General features: G+C 63.9%; 2 protein-coding genes across 2 annotated transcripts; both read right to left on the bottom strand.

The window, feature by feature from the left end:
* Nucleotides 1-2,190: 2,190 nt before the first annotated feature.
* Nucleotides 2,191-8,026, bottom strand: ANPEP (alanyl aminopeptidase, membrane). The gene is given in 21 exon segments (XM_032700475.1): nucleotides 2,191-2,556; nucleotides 3,092-3,173; nucleotides 3,291-3,431; nucleotides 3,539-3,560; nucleotides 3,563-3,705; nucleotides 3,795-3,905; nucleotides 4,049-4,140; nucleotides 4,250-4,397; nucleotides 4,514-4,569; nucleotides 4,677-4,810; nucleotides 4,977-5,056; nucleotides 5,148-5,320; nucleotides 5,483-5,548; nucleotides 5,691-5,756; nucleotides 5,833-5,976; nucleotides 6,093-6,206; nucleotides 6,283-6,437; nucleotides 6,541-6,667; nucleotides 6,748-6,884; nucleotides 6,960-7,105; nucleotides 7,327-8,026. Coding segments are annotated over 21 exon segments (2,889 nt in total). The 5' UTR covers nucleotides 7,926-8,026; the 3' UTR covers nucleotides 2,191-2,403.
* A 3,797-nt stretch (nucleotides 8,027-11,823) lies between these two features.
* On the bottom strand, nucleotides 11,824-18,013 carry AP3S2 (adaptor related protein complex 3 subunit sigma 2). The gene is made up of 6 exons (XM_032700477.1): nucleotides 17,818-18,013; nucleotides 17,457-17,548; nucleotides 17,259-17,370; nucleotides 16,162-16,233; nucleotides 12,889-12,996; nucleotides 11,824-12,564 (listed from the first exon to the last, which is right to left on the bottom strand). The coding sequence occupies exons 1-6, from the start codon at nucleotides 17,884-17,886 to the stop codon at nucleotides 12,436-12,438; spliced, it is 582 nt and encodes a 193-aa protein (XP_032556368.1). The 5' UTR covers nucleotides 17,887-18,013; the 3' UTR covers nucleotides 11,824-12,435.
* Between the last annotated feature and the right edge of the window lie 378 nt (nucleotides 18,014-18,391).

Genomic DNA, 18,391 nt, shown 5'->3' with positions numbered 1-18,391 from the left:
GCAGGGGGCACAGCCCTGTGGGTCCCCAGGTGCCTCAGCTTCTCTGGAGACGTCTGGTGCTGCATCCCATGGGACTGGGGAGACAGAAGCAGAATGGCAGAGATGTCTCTGAGAAGCGAGCACCCCGGCCTCTCCACCCAAACACCCTGCACTCCTCACACCCCCTGCCCCTTCGGGCCCTCCGTCTAAGCCAGAGCCCATCCAGTACCCCCGGACCCGGGACTGGGAGCTGGGCAGAGGGCAGGGAGCTGTGGGGACCCCTCTGGGTGCTAGGGCTGGCGGCTTGGGGTCCCGGCCCTGGAAGGTCAAGTCCCAGATACCCACTGCGGCCAGCGGGGTGACGCGGTGCGGGGTTACGCGGTGCAATGATGCGGTGCAGTGCGGTGCGGGGCTGGCGGCACGTTAGCATCTCTCACGGCCGTGTGAATGGGTCCACACACACTTCCCAGCGCCGGCAGCGCCAATTAAGGACCAAAGGAGTCAGATCTGACACTTCTGCAAATGGGCCCGGCATTCCCAGGCTCCCGCCGCAGCCCGCCCGGCGCGGGGGGTGGGGGGTTCGACACCTCCCTGTGGACGCAGAGGCATCGCCCCTACCCCCGACCCAAATAAGGCCGGGGGTACGGGCAGTACCTGCCGCCCGCGCTGGCGCCCGCCGGGCAGACCCTCACCGAGATCGAGATCCTGCATCTCGCCACCCACTACATCACCCACCTCTCCACCCTGCTGGGAATCAGCCGGGGGGTGCTGGCCCCCCGACACTGACCCCTCTGCCCCCGGGGCCTGGGGTGCTGCCAGGACACGGACCCCCGTGATGCTTCAACCCCCAGCATGGGGACGGAGCCCTGGGGGTAGCCCCCTTTGGCTCTGCTGTGGGGACTCCCCCAGAGGTGTTTGTGGGTCCAGATACAGGGTTAGAGACCTGGGGATCGTCACCTTACATCTCTGCTGCAGAGATCCCCCTAGAGTTGCAGAGGACACTCAGCTACATCACAGGGTCCTGGTCATCACCACTGCACAGCCTTGGAGCAGTGATCCCCCTGGAGCATCACCAGCAACGTGCCACAGCCATGGGGACCAGGATGGCTTCCTCCTGCTGCTTGGAGCTTCACAGGACAGGACTGATGGACACGGGGCACCCCAGGACCCCTGCACCTGGCTCCCAGCTGCCTGCACACCACCAGGTACCCACAGCCCCTCCCCAGCCCAGCCCCTGCTACCACAGCCCCGGGTTGGGGTGGGGGACAGTCCTCATGGGGTGCAAGGCAGGGGGCACGGGGTATCCCACAGCCATGCACCTCACACAGTTCTTCCCACACAGCTCAGCAGCCCCTCGGCCCTGGACAGGCTCGTTTCCCCAGCCCCCGCCACAGCCCTTCTCCTGCCCAACTGCACCCCAGGACAGCACAGATGACCCTGTACCCCAGGGCAGAGACCACACAGGGATGGAGGCATGGAAGTGGGACAGTGGCTTGGCCATGGGTTGGTGGCACAGCCATGCCACAGAGCTGTGCAGGACAGGACAGACACCAGGGTCCTCATTAAAGCTGCCATGCACCACTGCACCCCACCCGTTACTGCTGGACCCACTGCCTGCACCCCAGCATGGGCAGGGTTGGGGGCACCCCCCAGCCTGGTACCCCACACACACAGCCAGGTGCTCCCCTGGGCTGGGGGCTCAGTGTCCCCTCCCAGGCCACCCTCAGTCCGGATGTCTCCTAGGGCTGGAGCAGCAGAGGGACCCACCACCCGGGGTGTCTCCAGCCCCATTGAGCTCCCAGCCCCCCGGGGGTCCTGTTCCTTCCCTGTGCCCAAAGAGAGCTCCGCCCCTTTGGGGTCCAGAGTAGCCTGCAAGGGATAGTCCCTTCTGACTGTCACAGCCACCCCGGTGCCCCCTGCCCTGACCCCACAGCACCTGCCCAGAGCAGGGGACAGGCAGAGGGGTCCCGGCGCCAGCCCGGGGGGAGTGGGCATGCAGCCCCCCAAGCGGGGCCCAGCAGGAGAGCTCACACACAACTGTCAGACGGGGGGCCCGGGGGCTGGCGTCAGCGAAGCCCCCAGAGCCACTTAGCACCAGGCTCCTAATGGCCCGGGGGGCTTATGGCCCCGTGTCTGCCGCAGGGTCCCTGGCACTTCCTGCCCAGCCCCTCCAAGTCCCTGCAGCGCAGCCCCCCAGCACCCAGTCCAGAAAACTGGACAAGCCTTTTATTTACACACTCCCACAGCTGCACCAGCACAACATCCCTCCCACCCTGAGTCCCCCATGACCCTGCTGCCCATTAACCAGGCGTCAGGCCCCCCACTGGCAGTAGGGGACTGGGGCACAGGGGGCTCAGAGCCATGATGAATGGAGGTTGGAGTGGGTGAGGGTCTGTCCCGGTGGCAGGGGGAGGGCAGGCACCGTTATCTGGTCTCGCCCTCGAACCAGTTCAGCACTGTCGCCCGGTTCTCCTTCACCCAGTCGATGTTGGTGCGGGTCCGCTCCAGCGCCTGCTCCAGCGCCCGCGTCCCCGACCCGAACCCGATGTCCTGGTTGTCTTCCTTGAACTGCTCCAGCTGCCAGGCAGAGACGGGGTTGGAGCAGGGTGGGGGCAGGCCTGGCAGCCCCTGGTAGACTCCAGCAGCCCCCAGCACCACTCCAACACCACCGCACCAGGAGCACCCCAATGGCCCCTGACAACCCCTGTGAGCACCCCAGCACCACCCCAGCAGCTCTCAACAGCTCCCTGGCAGAACCCCAACAGCCCCTAGGAGCAGCCTGACAGCACCCAGCACCACCCCAGGAGCCCCCAACAGTACTCAACATCATCCTGAGAGCCCCAGTAGCATCCTGACAGCCCTTGGGAGGCACCTCAGCAGCCTCCAGGAGCACTCCAGCAGCCCCCAGCACCCCATGGCAGCACCCAACAGCCTCCAGGAGCACTTCAAAAACCCTTGGGAGCCTCCAGCACCACCCCAGCAGCCTTCCAGCAGCCCCATGGTGGGGACAGAAGCTGCCTGCAGCCCTGGGCACATGAGGGGCAGGAATCCCCCTCTCTGCTGGGGCTGGGGTCCCCATGCCCAGGATCCCCCTGTCAGGGTCCAGCCTCACCTGTTGCAGCTCAAATTCGGAGGAAAAACGCTGGGTCACAGCTAAAATCAGGCGGGAGAAGGAGAAGGAGCCGCCCCCATACCTGGGAAAGCAGAGGGGTGCTGAGTTGAGGGTTCCGCTGAGCCACAGCGGAGGGGGCAAAGGAAGGAACAGTGGGTGTGGGCAGACAGCGATACCCCCAGCCCCCTGCAGTTCTCACTGGCTGAAGAGAGTCCTCCAGTTGCCACGGATGAAGTCCCAGGCCAGGGGCTGCCCTACCACGTTGCTGGCAATGCTGTTGATAGTGGAGGTGGCATCCTGCTTCCTGATCTTTGTGGGGTCAACGGTGTACTCCAGGTACCTGGGAGGACACACGTTGGGTGAGGGGCTGGCAGGGGCAACAGGCATGATGTGGGGTGAGGGGCTGGTGGGGGCACCACCATGGCGTCCAATGGACCCTGCACCCACCGGCTGAGGATCCAGGACTGGGGCTGCAGGCGAGGGCTGTGCGGAGCTTGTCAGCCTCGGACACGACGACGGCCTCCTTGAACCTCGCCCAGAGGAAATCCCACGCCTCCTCCCCGCCCGTGGCCACCATGCTGCAGTAGATGGCCGAGCGCAGGTTCGGGGGAACTCTGTTGGAGTAAGAGCCATCAGTGCCGGGACTCCCCTGCCGCGCCCAGCCCAGCCACACACACAGCGCCGGGGCTCCCTGGGCACTCACGGGTTGTTGCTGCTGTTTTGCTGCCACTGGCTCAAGTATTGGGTGGCCAACTCCTGGCACTCGGTGATGCCGTATGTACAGGCGGTGCTGATGGCATTGATCTCATTGTACCTGGGGAGAGAGGGGCCGTGAGGCTGCAGTCCAGCATGGGGCACCCACCGGCCGGCACAGCTGCGGGTGGGGCCGTGCCCTCTCCCCAGTGTAGTTGGGGAGACTCTGGGGATCCAGCCCAGCCCCGGGGCCACAGCACTCACTGGTCCATCAGGTCACTGGGGATTGTGGTCCAGTTGCTGGTGATGGTCTTGTAGTGGTCGAAGAGAGGGGTCACCTGCTTCTGCACGTATTTCTAGGGGGCAGGAGCAGGTCAGCACCCCGTGGCACTGGCAGCGGCCCCCACCCCCCTGCAGGGGCAGCCCTGGCCCCTCTCCCCCGGCACGTGGGGTGGCACCGCTCACCGTCATGGCCCCAAAGACCTCGCTGCGGTCGAACATCAGCTGGAAGTACTGGAGGTTGTTGAGCGCTGCCTCCCAGGGCATGTACTCTGTCTCCTGGCTCAGGAACCGTGTCGTGCTCAGGGCCAAGGTCACGTTGACGTACTTGGCTCTGTCGGGGTGAGGGCAGCGTCAGCTCCCTGGCCCCACCACCACTGCCCACCTCAGGGTGCCCACCCCACCTGGCCCCTCGCCCTTGTGGCACTCAGAGCACCCAGCAGAGCTCACCTGGCCAGGTTAAAGGCGTCATCGATGATCTGGGCACGGTTGATCACAGGGAAGACCTGGAAGAGGACAAAGGCAGCACCTCAGGGCAGCCCTGAGCGGGGTGCGGGGTGCATGGGGGATGTGGGGTGGGGTCCCACGCTGCAGCCCCGGCCACCTTGCATACCGTGTGGTCAGTGCTGAGCTGGTTGAGGAGCTGGTCCCAGTTCTCCTGGTTGTAGTTGACACGGAAGTATCCACTGACATTGAGGTTCAGCAGGAGCCAGTTGGGACTGTCAACCTTGAACGTGTTGTTGGTGTCTGGAAGGGGACAGCAGGCTCTGCTGGAGCTGACCCCACCCGCTGGGGGGGGAAAGCTCAGCCCCCACCACCCAGGTAGTTGAGGTACCCCCCAAGGGACCCCAAACTGTGCCAGAGCAGGGAAATTGGCAGCAAAACCACCATTCACAGCCAGGACACACCGTACCTGTGGCTTTGGTCAGCCAGTACCTGTCATTCACAGTGCCACTACGCGTCATCCAGGTGATGGGGACGATCCAGGTGTAGCTGTGCCGGGGACAGACAGGTGATGGGACTGGCCCATACCCCACGACCCCCCGGTCCCCAGTCCCCTGCTGCTGGACCCTGTTCCACTCACTTGAAGACGGAGGGTCTGTCCACGTGGGAATTGGGGTCCAGCAGGAAGTGGGTCTGGCTGATGGTGCCATTGAGGGTGTTGACAGTTACCACAGGGAAGCCCATCTGCAGCGTCCAGCGGTCCATGATGTTGCTGATGGTGTCAGGCAGTGGGACCCTGTTGTTCTCCACCGCCTGAGGGGACGGCAACACCGCTGGTCACCGGGGCCAGGGGCACAGGGCCACAGGGCTCAGCAAGCACTGCACCCCTCACCCAGCACAGGGGACCCTGTCCCACCAGGCAGCCCCCCCAGAGCTGCGTCTGGGGGAGCAGCTCGAACACCAGCCCCCTCCTACCTCTTGCAGATGGACCCAGAGGTCAGCGTAGACGGTGTTGTTGTAGGCGAAGGTGTGGAGGTAGGACTGTGGGAAAGCACCAGGAGAGATGGGTGGGCAGGGACAGGTCTGGGGTGTGGGACACCCCCAGAGTATCCAGGGAGGCCCCTACCATGGGATGCCCACCCTGCACTGGGCTTGCTGCCCCCTGGCACCAGCAGTGTCTCACCTGCAGCCCCTCATCGAAGACGCCCTCGGTGAGGAAGTCCGAGAGCATACGCAGCACTGACGCTCCCTGCAGGGACGGCAGGTCAGAGACCCCAGGGACACCCTGCAGCCCACCCCCCACCCCAGGGTGCCCCCGTTCCCACCTTGCTGTAGGCGATGCTGTCAAAGACCTCGCTGATCTGGGCCGGGGTGTTGATCTCATCCTCACTGAAGGAGAGCGGGTGGGAGGTGGTCAGGGCGTCTGTCGCCATCACCACATGCACCTCATTCAGCACCATCAGGTCTTTCTGCAGGGGAGTGACAGCACCCGCCTCAGCCCTGTGTGCACCCCCTGGCACCAGGGCAGCCCCCGAGGTGCCTGCTCCCCCTGCCCACGCCCCTGCCCGCTGTCCCCAGCACTCACGATGCTCCAGGAGCGTTCGGCCGAGTCAGCACCCAGGTACTCCACGTACGAGGCGAAGCCCTCGTTCAGCCACAGGTCGTTCCACCACCGCAGCGTCACCAGGTTCCCAAACCACTGTGGGGGGCACAACACCCCATCAGCCATCAGCCCTGGGGGTGGGGACGGGGTGGGCAGGGGGCGCAGTGGGTACCTGGTGTGCCAGCTCGTGGGCAATGACGGTCAGCACCCGCTCCTTGTTGCTGATGGAGGAGTACCTGTCGTCGAAGAGCAGCGAGTTCTCCCGGTAGGTCACCAGCCCCCAGTTCTCCATTGCACCTGCATTGAAGTCGGGGAGGCCGACCTGGTCTGGGGACAAAGGGGTCCCGTCACTGCCTCGCTGACAAGGTGCCATCTGCCCCCCTCACCACAAGCACCTCAACCCAGCGCCCCAGATGCCCCGAGCACCCACCAGACTTTGGGAGCGGGTACGGCGTGTTGTAAAGTTCTTCAAAGAAGTTGAGGATGCGGCCGGTGACGCTGAGCGCGTAGCTGCCCTGGCCCTCGGCAATGGCTTCGGGGCGGCCCCAGATGCTAATCTGGAGAAGAGAGATGCAGGGCTCAGCAGCAGCCCAGGCTCAGCCTGGGTGGGAAGGGGGTGCCCCACACCCCAGCCTACCGTTACATTCTCCGATTTGGCCGTGACGGAGCTGAACTGGCTGACAATGAAGGCCAGCAGGTATGTGGACATCTTGGGAGTGGTTTCAAACTCTGTGACATTCCAGCTCTGCTCACCCATCATCTCCTGCCGGCTGCCTGCAGGAAGCAGAGGGTCACCCTGCAGCCCTGCCAGGCCCCCAGCCCCCCTCCAGGATCCCACCACCCACTCACTCTTGACAGGCATGTTGGAAATGGCCGTGTAGTTGGAGGGGTGGATCAGTGTCACTGTGAAGTTGGCTTTCATGGCTGGCTCGTCGAAGCAGGGGAAGGCTTTGCGCGCGTCGGCCGCCTGCATCTGTGTGGTGGCCACCACGTGCCTGCAAGCCAACCCTGTCAGTCCCAGGAGGCCCTGCAGAAGCTACACTCCCCAGTTCCCCTGCTCCCATCCCTGCTGGGGCAGCATGGGGATGAGAGGAGCCCCAAAGCCAGCCCGTGCCCTCCCACCCTGTGTCCCCCCACCCTGTGCCCCCATTCCCCTTCCCACTGCCACCCCGGGCCAGCCCTGTGCCCTTCACACTGTCCCCTGCCCTCCACCTACTTGGTGCCCGACTCGTCAGTGTACTCGCTGCGGTAGAAGCCAGCCAGGTCGTCGGCCAGCTCCCCAGTGAAGCTGCTGGACAGCCGGTACCTCTGGCCCTGCTGCAGGGGAGCAGTGAGCTCCACCACCAGGTACTGGGTGAGGGTCTCCAACCAGGTGCGGGAGATGGAGGGGGCTGCGCCGCCGCCCTCCGCCTGCAGCGTGGCGTGGAAGGAGCCCTGCATGGTGTAGTTCAGCTTGTTGCTGTGGATGAGGATGAGGTTGGTGGCTTCCACACAGACAAAGACCACACTGCTGTTGCCCTTGAAGATGTACATGTTGTTGGCATCGGGCGTCAGGAAGGGCTGCAGGGACACCTCGTAGATCTCCGGCTTCAGCGTGGCTGGCAGCCTCCACCGGTTCCAGGGGTTGTTGGGGGCAGCAGTGGTGGTGATGGTGGTGCCAGGGCCAGCCGTGCTGGTGGTGTCTGGATGCGACGTCCCCTTGTTCTTCTCCTGGGCATACACCACCGAGAGCGCGATGATGGTGGCCACGGCCCCCAGGCCCAGCACGATGGCCACAATGCCCACACTCTTGCTGATGAAGAAGCCGGCTGCCATGGTGGGCAGTGGGAGCAGAGCTGGTGGAGGTAACACTGGCACGGGTGCGGCTTTTAGCCTCTTGCTCCCACAAGGTTTATTAGTCCAAGTTAATGGGTGAAGGATTAAATGGCCACGGAGCTCAGGGCGGCGGCAGCCCCTGGCATGATCTTTCCACCTGCCCACCCCCCAGCCTGGCAGGAGCACCAACACCCAGCGCCGCTGCAAGCAGGGGCAGAGCCAGCGGAGGGGGGTCACACCATCGGTGTGAGCTGCAGGCCAGGACCCCCAGGGTGCCTCCCTAGCACTCGCCTGGCTCTGCAAAAGGAGCACAGAGAGGGGGTCACAGCCCATGGCCACATCCCCACCATGAAGCAGGGCACAGTGGGTGTCACCAGCAGTCGAGCCCAGACACGGGCTCAGTGTCACCCCGTCTGCTCTCAAGTGACAGGGTGCAAACTGCTGTTGGGGAGTCCCAGATGACCCCCTACCAGCAAGGGACACAGCCGACAGGCTGCCCCCCCACCGGAGAAAGTGGGGGGCGTGGGGGTCAGCGCAGAGGTCTGGCAGCACACAGGGAGCCCGGGAGGAGCCCACCCTGCCCACAGCCCTCTCAAAGTCCAGGGTCATGAATCTGGTGGCACTGGGGTCAAATTCCATCCTGGTGAGCCCAGCCCCAGTGGGCACGTGCAAGGTCCCCACTCAGGGCAGGGTGGGGAGGTGACACATCCTGTCACACAATGGGAACAGAAACTCCTGTTCCCAAGATCCAGGCGATAGGGAGACATGGGCAGGTGCTGCCAGGAGCCACAGCTGAGGCAAAGAACAAACTGGGACAGGGTAAGTGGTGTCCTCAGGAGCCCTGCCCTGTCCCTGACAGAACCCAGCCGCATCCATGGGGATCACTGTGCCTGGCACAAATCACTCTAGATGCTGCATCATCCCTGGCATCCCCTGGCTGGCACAGCCAGGCCATCCCCTGGCCCAGTGGCCACCGCTGGTTTGCTCAGCCCGATCCCTGCCCTGGCTTTGGCCAAAGGCTACAGATTTGGGGACAGGCCCCCAGGACCAGGGGCTACAGCTGGCTGGGAGTGTGCCAGGCACCCTGTACACCCTCCATCCTACACTGATGGGCACAATGGCCCTCCCCACAGCCCCTTAGACCTGGCACTCAGGCACCCACCCCCCACTCACCCCAACGCTGATCCCTGTTAACTACAGCCAGACCCCTCCTCAGGCTTCTGCACTGCCCCACAGCATCCACACCCACTCCCCCAGTGCCTACAGGATCCTGCCCCCCCAGAAGTCCCCTCCATGGAGTCCACAGCAGCACACACATGTGTCCCATGTCCCATACATGGCACAGATGTTGGGCATCACCCACACGGGCACATGGGTCCCTTGAGATTTGGCCCCACACGCCCCAAAGCCTGACACCCCCCAGAGTCCCCCACACCTTCATGCACCCCCGCAGACCCCCCAACCCTCCCCATTGAATACAGGCTCCATAACCTCCATATATGTGAATCCCACTGCTCAAGCCACACCCCACAGCCCCCGCCGGCCCCTATGCACCTCCACAGCCCCTTCCCTGACTCGGCCCTCTCCAACCCACCTCCCGGACCCTCGGCTCGGGGTCTGTCCCCACCCCCTTCCCGCGGCAGAACCCCCACTCACCTTCCCGCGCTCAGCCGTGGGCAGCGAGGAGCAACGGGGTCCTGCCCGCCCTGCCCCGCTTCCTGCACCCTGCCTGCACCCCTCCGGTCCCCCTGCCTGCACGCGGCTCTGTCCGTCTCAGCTCCGTGCTTTCAGCTCCGGGAGGAGGAAAGTTTCCTCCAGAGCTCCAGGGCAGGAACACCGAGCTCCCGTCCCCTTAGCCCCGTGGCTGCTGGCCGGCGGGGCGGGGGCACGGCTCGGGGCAGACATGGGCTTGGGCTCCCCCCGCACTGGAACAGGCTGAGGAGGCAGCTCTGAGTGGGGAGAAGGTGCCTCCGTCCCCGAGCAGAAAGCGACCCCCGAGGCTGCGAGACTCCCGGGACCACCCTCGGGACTCCCGGGGCTGTGGGACCCCCACCGCCCCAGCCCGGAGGCGTTACCCGGGTGTGCGCGTCCCGTGCCCCTGCTGCGTTGAACCAGCCCCACCCAGCCAGCCCCTACAGCCCGGAGCTCGCCGGGGTCCTGTTGGGGGTCCCCTCCCTCACACGAGCCCTGGCCAGGACAGTCAGCACGGGAGTGGCTAGAAGGGGACAAACCATCACCCGGCAGTCACCGATCCGGGCTGTGCCCCCTCCTCACAGCCCCTGCAGCACCCCGGCACCCCAGGAACGGTGTCCGTGCTCGGGTGCCCCCGCTCATCGCCCCAGCCCAGCCCCCTGTACCCCAGCCACAGCTGGCACCCCCTGCCCTGGCAGCGGGGGTTCAGCAATGCTCCCCGCGGGCAGTCACGGCGCTGTGCTTGGGGTGCAGCACTCCCAGGTGCTGGGGAGGAGGCCTGGACTTGGGAACATGCTGTGGCAGGCAAACCCCGGCTGAGCTCAGCAAAGCCCGGCACCCCTGAATGTCCCAGCACAGCCCGACTGGGGCGGGCAGTGGGCTTGGGGCTAGGAGCCGCCGGGAGTCATCCTCAGGATCCAGCCCCATCTCCCATCTCCGGACCACGCAGGCAGCTCGGAGAGGGAGCGCTGAGACTCCGGGCAGGCCCTGCCCTGCACACGCTGCGGGGCTCCCGCTCGCTCTGGGGTGTGGGAGGGGTCCGGTAACCCCACGCAGCCCCTCCGGGCACGACCCCATCGCAGGCTCGAGGAGAGGGAGCACCCGGGGGCGGCAGAGGGGATCCTCTGCCCCCAGCACGGTCCCCGGTCTCCAGCCTCCCGCAGAGCCGCGGGCTGAGGCGCCGGCCAGACGCGGGACAGGGCAAGAAGGCGCTACCGGAGCCGTGGAGGAAGCACGTGTGGCCAGACACATCTCCCACCGGCACTGGGGTGCTGCGGTGCGGGACCAAAGACATGACCCACGGCAGCCGACCCCCTGGCCCACCGAGCCCCCGGCCTGGTGCAGAGTGGGATACCAGCACCTCGCCCTGGGGCAAGCCAGAGCTTTCCCCTCCAACCATCCCAGTGCTGCCAGACCCCGAGTCCCAGCCCCAGGACATGGCCCACACGTCGCTCACCTGCACCCTTCGTTGCCTGTTCTGGCAGGAGGAGGAGGGCCAGCAGAGAAGAGCACTCAGCAGGTTGCCTGGCTCCTTGACCTCCAGGAGCACTGGCGTGGCTGGTGGCCAGCTGGGGAGGGGTTAAGCTGCAGGGAGGGGAAACGACAGGAAAATTCCTTCCAGGCAGAGTCACGGTTTCCCTGCCAGGGGAAGTGGATGCAGAGCCCGGAGCACAGCTGGGAGCAGAGGAAGGGCCCTCGGCCAGCCCCGGGGGCTGGTGGCCAGATGAAGCTGTGGTGGAGCCAGGGGCGTGGGGCACATGGCTGGAGGACCCTGGAGGTCACTGTGGCCCCCAGGACCAGCCACACTCGCCCCTGGCCTCAGGGGACCTCAGTCCTACAGCCCTCACGCACCACTAAGCCATCGGGGCTCATGGCTGCTCTGCCCAGATGTTCTGCAGCAGGGAGAGGGCAGTAACACTGGCAGGGGGTGACATGCCAAAGGCTCAAAGCCAGGGATGCCACTGTCACAGCCTGAACTGGGCCATCACCCTCCCTCCACCTGCTCCAGAAGTGGAGAGTGCAGCCAGCAACACTGCCCTAAGCCCCCCACCCTCCCCTGGGATATCCTGGGCCCCCTTTTCCACCTCCTGGGCCTCCACCAGCCCAAAGCCCCCCAGTGCTGCAGCCGCCCCAGGAGAGCTGCCCTGGCCCACTCCTGGTGCTCCCACCGGGGCCTGGCCAGCAGCACCCACAGCAGACACAGACACGGGTTCAAGGGCAGTTTATTGGGACACAGGAACACACTCAAGCAGCCCCAGCCTGGCCTGACCCTGTGAGCTGCCACCTGCTTATCCCCCAGCTCACTCAGCTCCCATCCCTCTCACTGCCGTGTCCCCGCTCCCGCAGGTCCCCCCCACACTGTGCCCAGGGTTCGCAGCAGCTCCCAGGAGTGACCCCCACCCAGCTGGGGCCCATCCCAGTGAGCAGGACCAGGGCAGGGGACAGCCATGGCCAGGAGGATGGAGGAGACAACCTGCAGCTCCTGATGAAGCCATCACTACAGGCACGCATTTACCACTGGGAATCCCAAGAATCCTGGGAGAGGCAGGAACTGGCTCTTCCCCACAGCGAGGAGAGGTTGCACTTCCATGGGGAGGGAGGGGAAGGAAGGGCACCCGCCTTCTTGAGGGACCAGAGAGCAGAACTGAGCCCAGGTCCAGGGTGAGACACCCTCCATCCCATTCTCTGAGCCCTGCCACTGCTCCCTGCCCTCGGTCAGCCCAGGCATCCTGGCAACACTGGCCCCTGGGTACCACACAGGCAGTCCCTGAGAGGAGCCAGGGACCCCAGCTCTGCTTGGCCCCCTGCCATGGGCCGCTCACATGAACTGCGACAGGTTGGGCACTTTGATGTTGATGTCTCCGATGTTGATGTTGCGGGGGATCTCGGGCAGGTTGATGTTCTTCACGGCTGACACAGCGCGGGAAGGAGCGGCCGAGAGGCCTCCCTGGGGACAGAGAGACTGTGACCACTGGCCCCTGCCCCACAGCACCCAGGCAGCTGCATCTTACCAGTGACAAATAGGGCAATAAACCTTTTATTGCCTCAGGTCATTATCCTGATGGGAAAAGCCACTCCCATGCTTGGGCAGCTCCCCCGTGCTCCTGAACTGCTGATGTCCCCAGCTCCACCCCGAGGGCTTGGGCAGGCAGAAACTGGGGATAGCCCAGATGTCCCCCCCACATACCCACCCCAGACCTCACAGGCCAGCTCCCCTCGCAGCCCAGGGTCTGTCAGCCCCATGGGGCAAAGCCACAGCATCAACGCTCACCTCCGCCTTCTCCAGCTTGCCCTGGGCCTCCACCTGTGCCACGATCTCATTCATGTTGGTCTCCAGCACCATCCCACCGATCACCATCTCCTGCAGGATGTGGTGAACCTAACAGGGAGGGAAGAAGGGAAGGGAAGGCTGAGAACCCAGCCCTGGCCTGGCAGCGGCCACAGCGCTGGCATGGAAGCATGTCAGGGGCCAGCATCTCCCCTGAGGAGATAAATCCAGCTCCATCCCCTCCTCAGCTGCCCAGAGAATGAGAAGATGGCCATGGTCCTTGGCATGGAAAGTCCCACAGTCCTATTTACCACCCCTGCTCTAGAAAACACCCACCCCAGAAGCCAGAGCAAACAGACCACCGGGCACAGGGCAGCCCTCAGAGAGGCCAGATCCAACCCATCCTGCTGGCACAGCCTGGCTGCACCACTTCTGACACATCCAGTGAAGTCTGATCCCTCCTTGGGCCAGGAGCCAGGTCACAGCAGGAATGTGTGCTAGAGAGGACCCCAGTGGGCAGCAGGGACCCCACCGGGCAGGACACTTCTCCCCAGGAGCAGCTCCTTCTCCCCAGAAAGCCAGGCCAGAGCCTGGCTTCTCCACTGTCTCTTAGGAAAGACAGGACTGTGATACAGGCACAGAAAAAGCACAAAACTGCCAAGGGAGTCTACTCCTTCCTTCCCTGGGGTTCCTTAGGTCCAAGGATGAACAGTCAAGGGAGGCTGGTGGAATCACAGCCACGGCAGGGAAAGGGCCACTCGTGGTTTGCAATCTCAGAAATCCCAACCAGCCCCAGGGTGGCAGCCAGGCTGTGCTGGTGGCTGCAACTACCCTCAACTCCAGCATCCAGCTCAGCCAGGCATTCCCTGCACAATCAGCAGCTCCTGATGAGCTCCCGGCACAGATAATGGATTTATGGGTCCCAGTTACTTCCACGAAAGAGGCTGTGCAGGAGCACGGTCAGGTTACGAGATTGTTTAATGGCTTCACAGGGCCAGGCTGCACTTGTCAACATCACATGGCAAACACTGCCAGGGCAGTGCTGGGGAGAATAAGACAATGAGAAAACCTGCTCCAAGGGGGAAACCAAGCTCTGTGCCAACGGTGAGGTGATCCATCCCAGGGCTCCCCATGAGTTCCATCCTGCTCCGACAGTGGCCCGGAGCAGCGAGGTGTGCAGGATCAGCACAGCACGGGGCGAGCCACAGGTACCGTGGCAGCTCCTGGGACTCCCAGAGCCCCTGGGACCCCCTCCCACAGCCCAGCCCCAGCACACACCGCGCCGGCGGAGCGAGCAGCCCCCACAGCCCGACAGCATCTGGGAACATCAGGAAACGTTCCTTCAAGGTCTGGCTTCAGCCCAAGTTGGCCCAACACCAACGGGGCAGAAATCCTGAGCAAGCTTTGTTTTCCAAGCCGAGCACAGCACTTCCTGAGCAATCCGTGTCCCCTGCAGGACCCCACAGCTGCTGAGTGCAGCTCGTGCTCCTCTCCAAGTGGGAAGCACGACTGAGAGGTGGGCACAGCTCCCCCCTGAGCCTCCCCATGTGACAGGGGGGCCCCGCAGCTCTGAGGCTGGAGAACCCAAAGCTCAGCTAACAGCACTGGGTGTCACTGGTGCCCAGCCAATGTCCCCCTTCATCTGCCCACGGCAGGCACAGGGCTCCAGATCTGCAGCAGTTCTGGTCCCACAACCCCTGTGCTGCAGGTAGTGCAAGGTGAATCTTGAGGCAAAGAGAGAAATCACAGGATGCAGCCAAATCTGCACCTGAACTCCTGTCAGCCCCTGCCTGGGGAGACACTCACAACCCTGCCAGGGCATCCAAGGGGTGCAAACCAGAGCCCAGCAGGATGCACTGGCACATTCCCAGCGCCCCAAACACTGTCCCTCTGTGACCAAGCTCCTGGAAGCACAGGAACATGAGCACATCCGAGAAATAAACACGTGCCAAATATAGAAAGAGACGGGAGGACCAACTGACAGTGGCCAAGACTCAAGTCAAAGCTTGGAAGCAGCAGGAGCACAGGACGTGAAGTAAACAAGGCTGGGAGGGTCTGGGATGACTGAGCTGTAGGGTCTCCCCTATCAGAACCCTCTGATTCCTGTCTCCTGAACATTCTTCCAGGCAGGAGAGGTCAGAGGAAGGGTGACCCCGCTCTTGCTGGCAAAGCTGACAGGCTATGGGGTGAGGTGCCCTGCCCTGGGGCTGCAGGCTGGCTGTAGGGCTCAGTGTAAACTGAGAGTAAGGTCCTGGTCATCCACAGGGTCAGACCCCATGAGCACATCCTCCCCCCACTGCGGGCAGGGGTGATCTGGGCAACTGCCACCGCTTCTCCCACAGCTGCTCCTCCCTCATTCCTCCTTTGATAAACCCTCGATAAGTGCTTTTGCTGACAACATAATCATGTGGCATTTCGGAAAGGTTACAGCTGGGTAAATGGTAAAACCAAAGCTTGATATATGCAGCTGGGAACACAGAGACCCCACCCACTCACCTGCTCACTCCCCTTCCCTGCCAGTTGCCAAGTTGGAATCACCAACAGAAAGGGGACATTTTTCTTTTCCACTGCTCTTTTTTGTTGACATGTTTTTGCCTTCAGCAAAGCAAGAAAATCTTGATCAACAGCAACGCAAGCCCAGCACCCTCAGCCAAGCCTCTCCCTGCTCCAAGCCTATTCCTGGCTATCTACTCCTGGCTATCTTCAGCCTCATGACCCAGGAGATGATCAAAGGGGACGGGTTTCCGCCCAGAAACTCAGTCCAGCTCAAGAGGAAGCATTACAGGCTGTGGCTCAAACCAAAGTTTACCCAGCACTTTGAATTCCAAATACCTCCATTGTTTGTTCACTATTTTTCCTGCAGCCATTGTTCCTTCCCTTTTTTTCCCCTGCAGCTCTAGTAAAATGTTAAGGACTACCAAGGAGTGTCACAGCTGGGGCAGAGGCAGAACGCCCCAGCACCACACCAGAGCCTGCCCAGTTCCACCAGCGCAGCCCTGGAGCACAGATCCCTGTCACTTGGCTGCAGTCACCCGGCACCAGTCCCTGGAACCATGGCTGGGCACAGCTCACCCCTGGGCTCAGAGCAGCCTAGCACTTGGATCTCTTGTCAAGAGAACACGATGTGGGCAGCTTTCTAAGACCCTCGGCTGAAATCTTCCCACCCAGGATTGCAATCCCTGGCCACACAGTGACCCCTGATGCCCCCACAGTTTCCTGGCCAGCTCCTGCCTGTGGGAGCGCAGGCTCTGGAGCAGCATGGAGCCCACCACCCACCTTGTCCATGTGGAAGATGAGGTCCAGCTCACAGACGTTCTCAAAGCATTTGTCCAGTGTCTCCACAAACACCTGGGGCAGCAGAAAGGACAGTCAGCACAGAGACCAGGCAAGATGGTCACACAGTCCCATGGAACGCTCCAGGCACGGGGCAGAGCAGCTGGAAAGATGGAAAAGGCCCTGGGGCTGCTGATGACAGAAGCTGAACATGAGCCCAAGTGTGCCCAGGTGGGCAAGGAGGCCAATGGCCCCTGGGCTATGCCAGCACTGCTGTGGCAGCAGGGCCAGGGCAGTGCCTGTCCCTGTGCTGGCACTGCTGAGACCTCGAGGGCTGTGTCCAGTTCTGGGCCCCTCAGACAAGAGACACATTGAGGGGCTGGAGCTTGTCCAGGGAAGGGAACAGAGCTGGGGAAGGGGCTGGAGCACCAGGAGCAGCTGAGGGAGCTGGGGGGGCTCAGCCTGGAGGAAAGGAGGCTCAGAGGGGATCTTCTCCTCATGTCCTGGTGTTTAAAGGGTGGCTAAAAAGCTGGAAACTCCCTTTATACAAGGAGTCATATGGAAAGTCACAGGGTGATGGATACAAGTTCCTCTTGGGGAGATTCCAGTTAGATACAAAAGGAAAATTTTTCCCAAACAAAACACTCAGCCATCGGAATAATCTTACAGAGGAAGTAATTGGATTCCCCGACGCTGGACACCTTCAGGTGCATCTGGCCAAGGTGCTGGGCCTTGTCTAGGCCGTGCTTTGAACTGAAAGGTTGGACCAGACAACCCCTGAGGTCTCTGCCAACCTGGGATTCTATGATTCTAGGATTAACTTTTGGACTTGATGCTCTTAAGGGTCTTTTCCACCCTGAACTGATTCTATGGTTCTATTTTTTAAAGCCGCTCATTTGGGTTGGCTTCTCCCCCTCTGCCCGTGGCGGAGCAGCCACGAATGGGCTCAGAGGGCACGTGCAGCCCCCCCTTCCCCCTGTGGCCCCCGAGTGGCTCTTCAGGCCTCCCAGGGCTGGCACAGGGATGCCACGGGCACGAAATGCACCTGAAAGGTGTCAGGGCGGGGCTGTGCCCAGGGATGGGGCCCTGCAGGGACACACCTGGATGAGGTCCAGGATGCCCAGCTCGCTCTCCGAGGAGTCCACGCAGAAAACGAAGTACAGCGTGGCATAGTGCCGGTAGATCAGTTTGTAGTCCGAGCCGCCGAACAGGCTGTGGGGACACGGGGAGAGCTGAAGGGCTCTGGGGGGGCCATCTGGGCGAAGCACAGCCCGGCACAGCCCCTCCCCGGCCGGTACCTGCCGCACTCGAGGAAGTTGCAGATGTGGTCATCCCGCTTCAGCACCAGGTGGAAGGTGTCGCGGATGATCTGCTGCTGGGCCTCCTCCGCCTGCCGGCAGGACACAGCCCAGGGCACCCGTGGGGGCACGTCCCACCCGTGGGACCCGCGACCCCCGCTGCCCCTGGGACACCGTGAGCCGGCGGCTCCGGGTGACAGGCCGGTCCCGGAGCCAGGCCGGGGCATCCCGAAGGACATGGCCAGGACACCGGCAGGGCTCCGCCACCCCGCAGCGACCGCCCCGGCTCCCGGGCCCCCCCAGCCCCACCGAGCCCCACCAGACCTCCAGCCCCGCACCGACCCCGGCCCCGGTCCCGCACCAGGTGTTGGTAGAAGCGGACGAGCCGCGGCTTCCCGTGGTTGTTGAACACCAGGATGGCGTTGATCATCCCGGCGGCGAGTCGGGCCGGGCCGGGAGGAGGCCCGGGAGCAGCACCGGGAGCAGTCCCGGGACCGCGGCCGCCCCGCAGGAAGCCCCTCGCCCGCCCCGGAAGCGCGGCGGCGGCGGCGGCGCTGCGGCCCGGCCCGGTGGGCTGAGCCCCGCGGGGACCTGCGAAGCCGCCGGGGCTCGGGGCCGGCCCGGGGTGCGGGGTCGGGCTCAGGGGGATGCTCAGAGCCGCTCCTGGGCGGGGGCTCTCCGGGACGGCGCGGCTGCACCGGGGCCTGCCGCCGGGCGGGACGGGCGGTTCCTCGCGGCCCGCGGCGGGGCAGGATGGGCAGGTTGGAGCCGGGATGCGGCCACTGCTGCCCGCGGCGGGACCGCCGGGACAACCGGGACAACCGGGACGCGCCGCCAGGGGGCGCACCAGTCCCGCCGCCACCTGAGCGGCGTCGGGGGCGGGGCTTGGCGTTAGGCCACGCCCCCGCTTAAAGGCCCAGCAGCTCTGCCTGCAC

The sequence above is a fragment of the Chiroxiphia lanceolata genome, chromosome 12 (assembly GCF_009829145.1).
Source record: "Chiroxiphia lanceolata isolate bChiLan1 chromosome 12, bChiLan1.pri, whole genome shotgun sequence".
NCBI classification, from domain to species: domain Eukaryota; kingdom Metazoa; phylum Chordata; class Aves; order Passeriformes; family Pipridae; genus Chiroxiphia; species Chiroxiphia lanceolata.
Note: the sequence above shows the minus strand (reverse complement) of the source record. Positions and strands in the feature narration are given on the sequence as shown.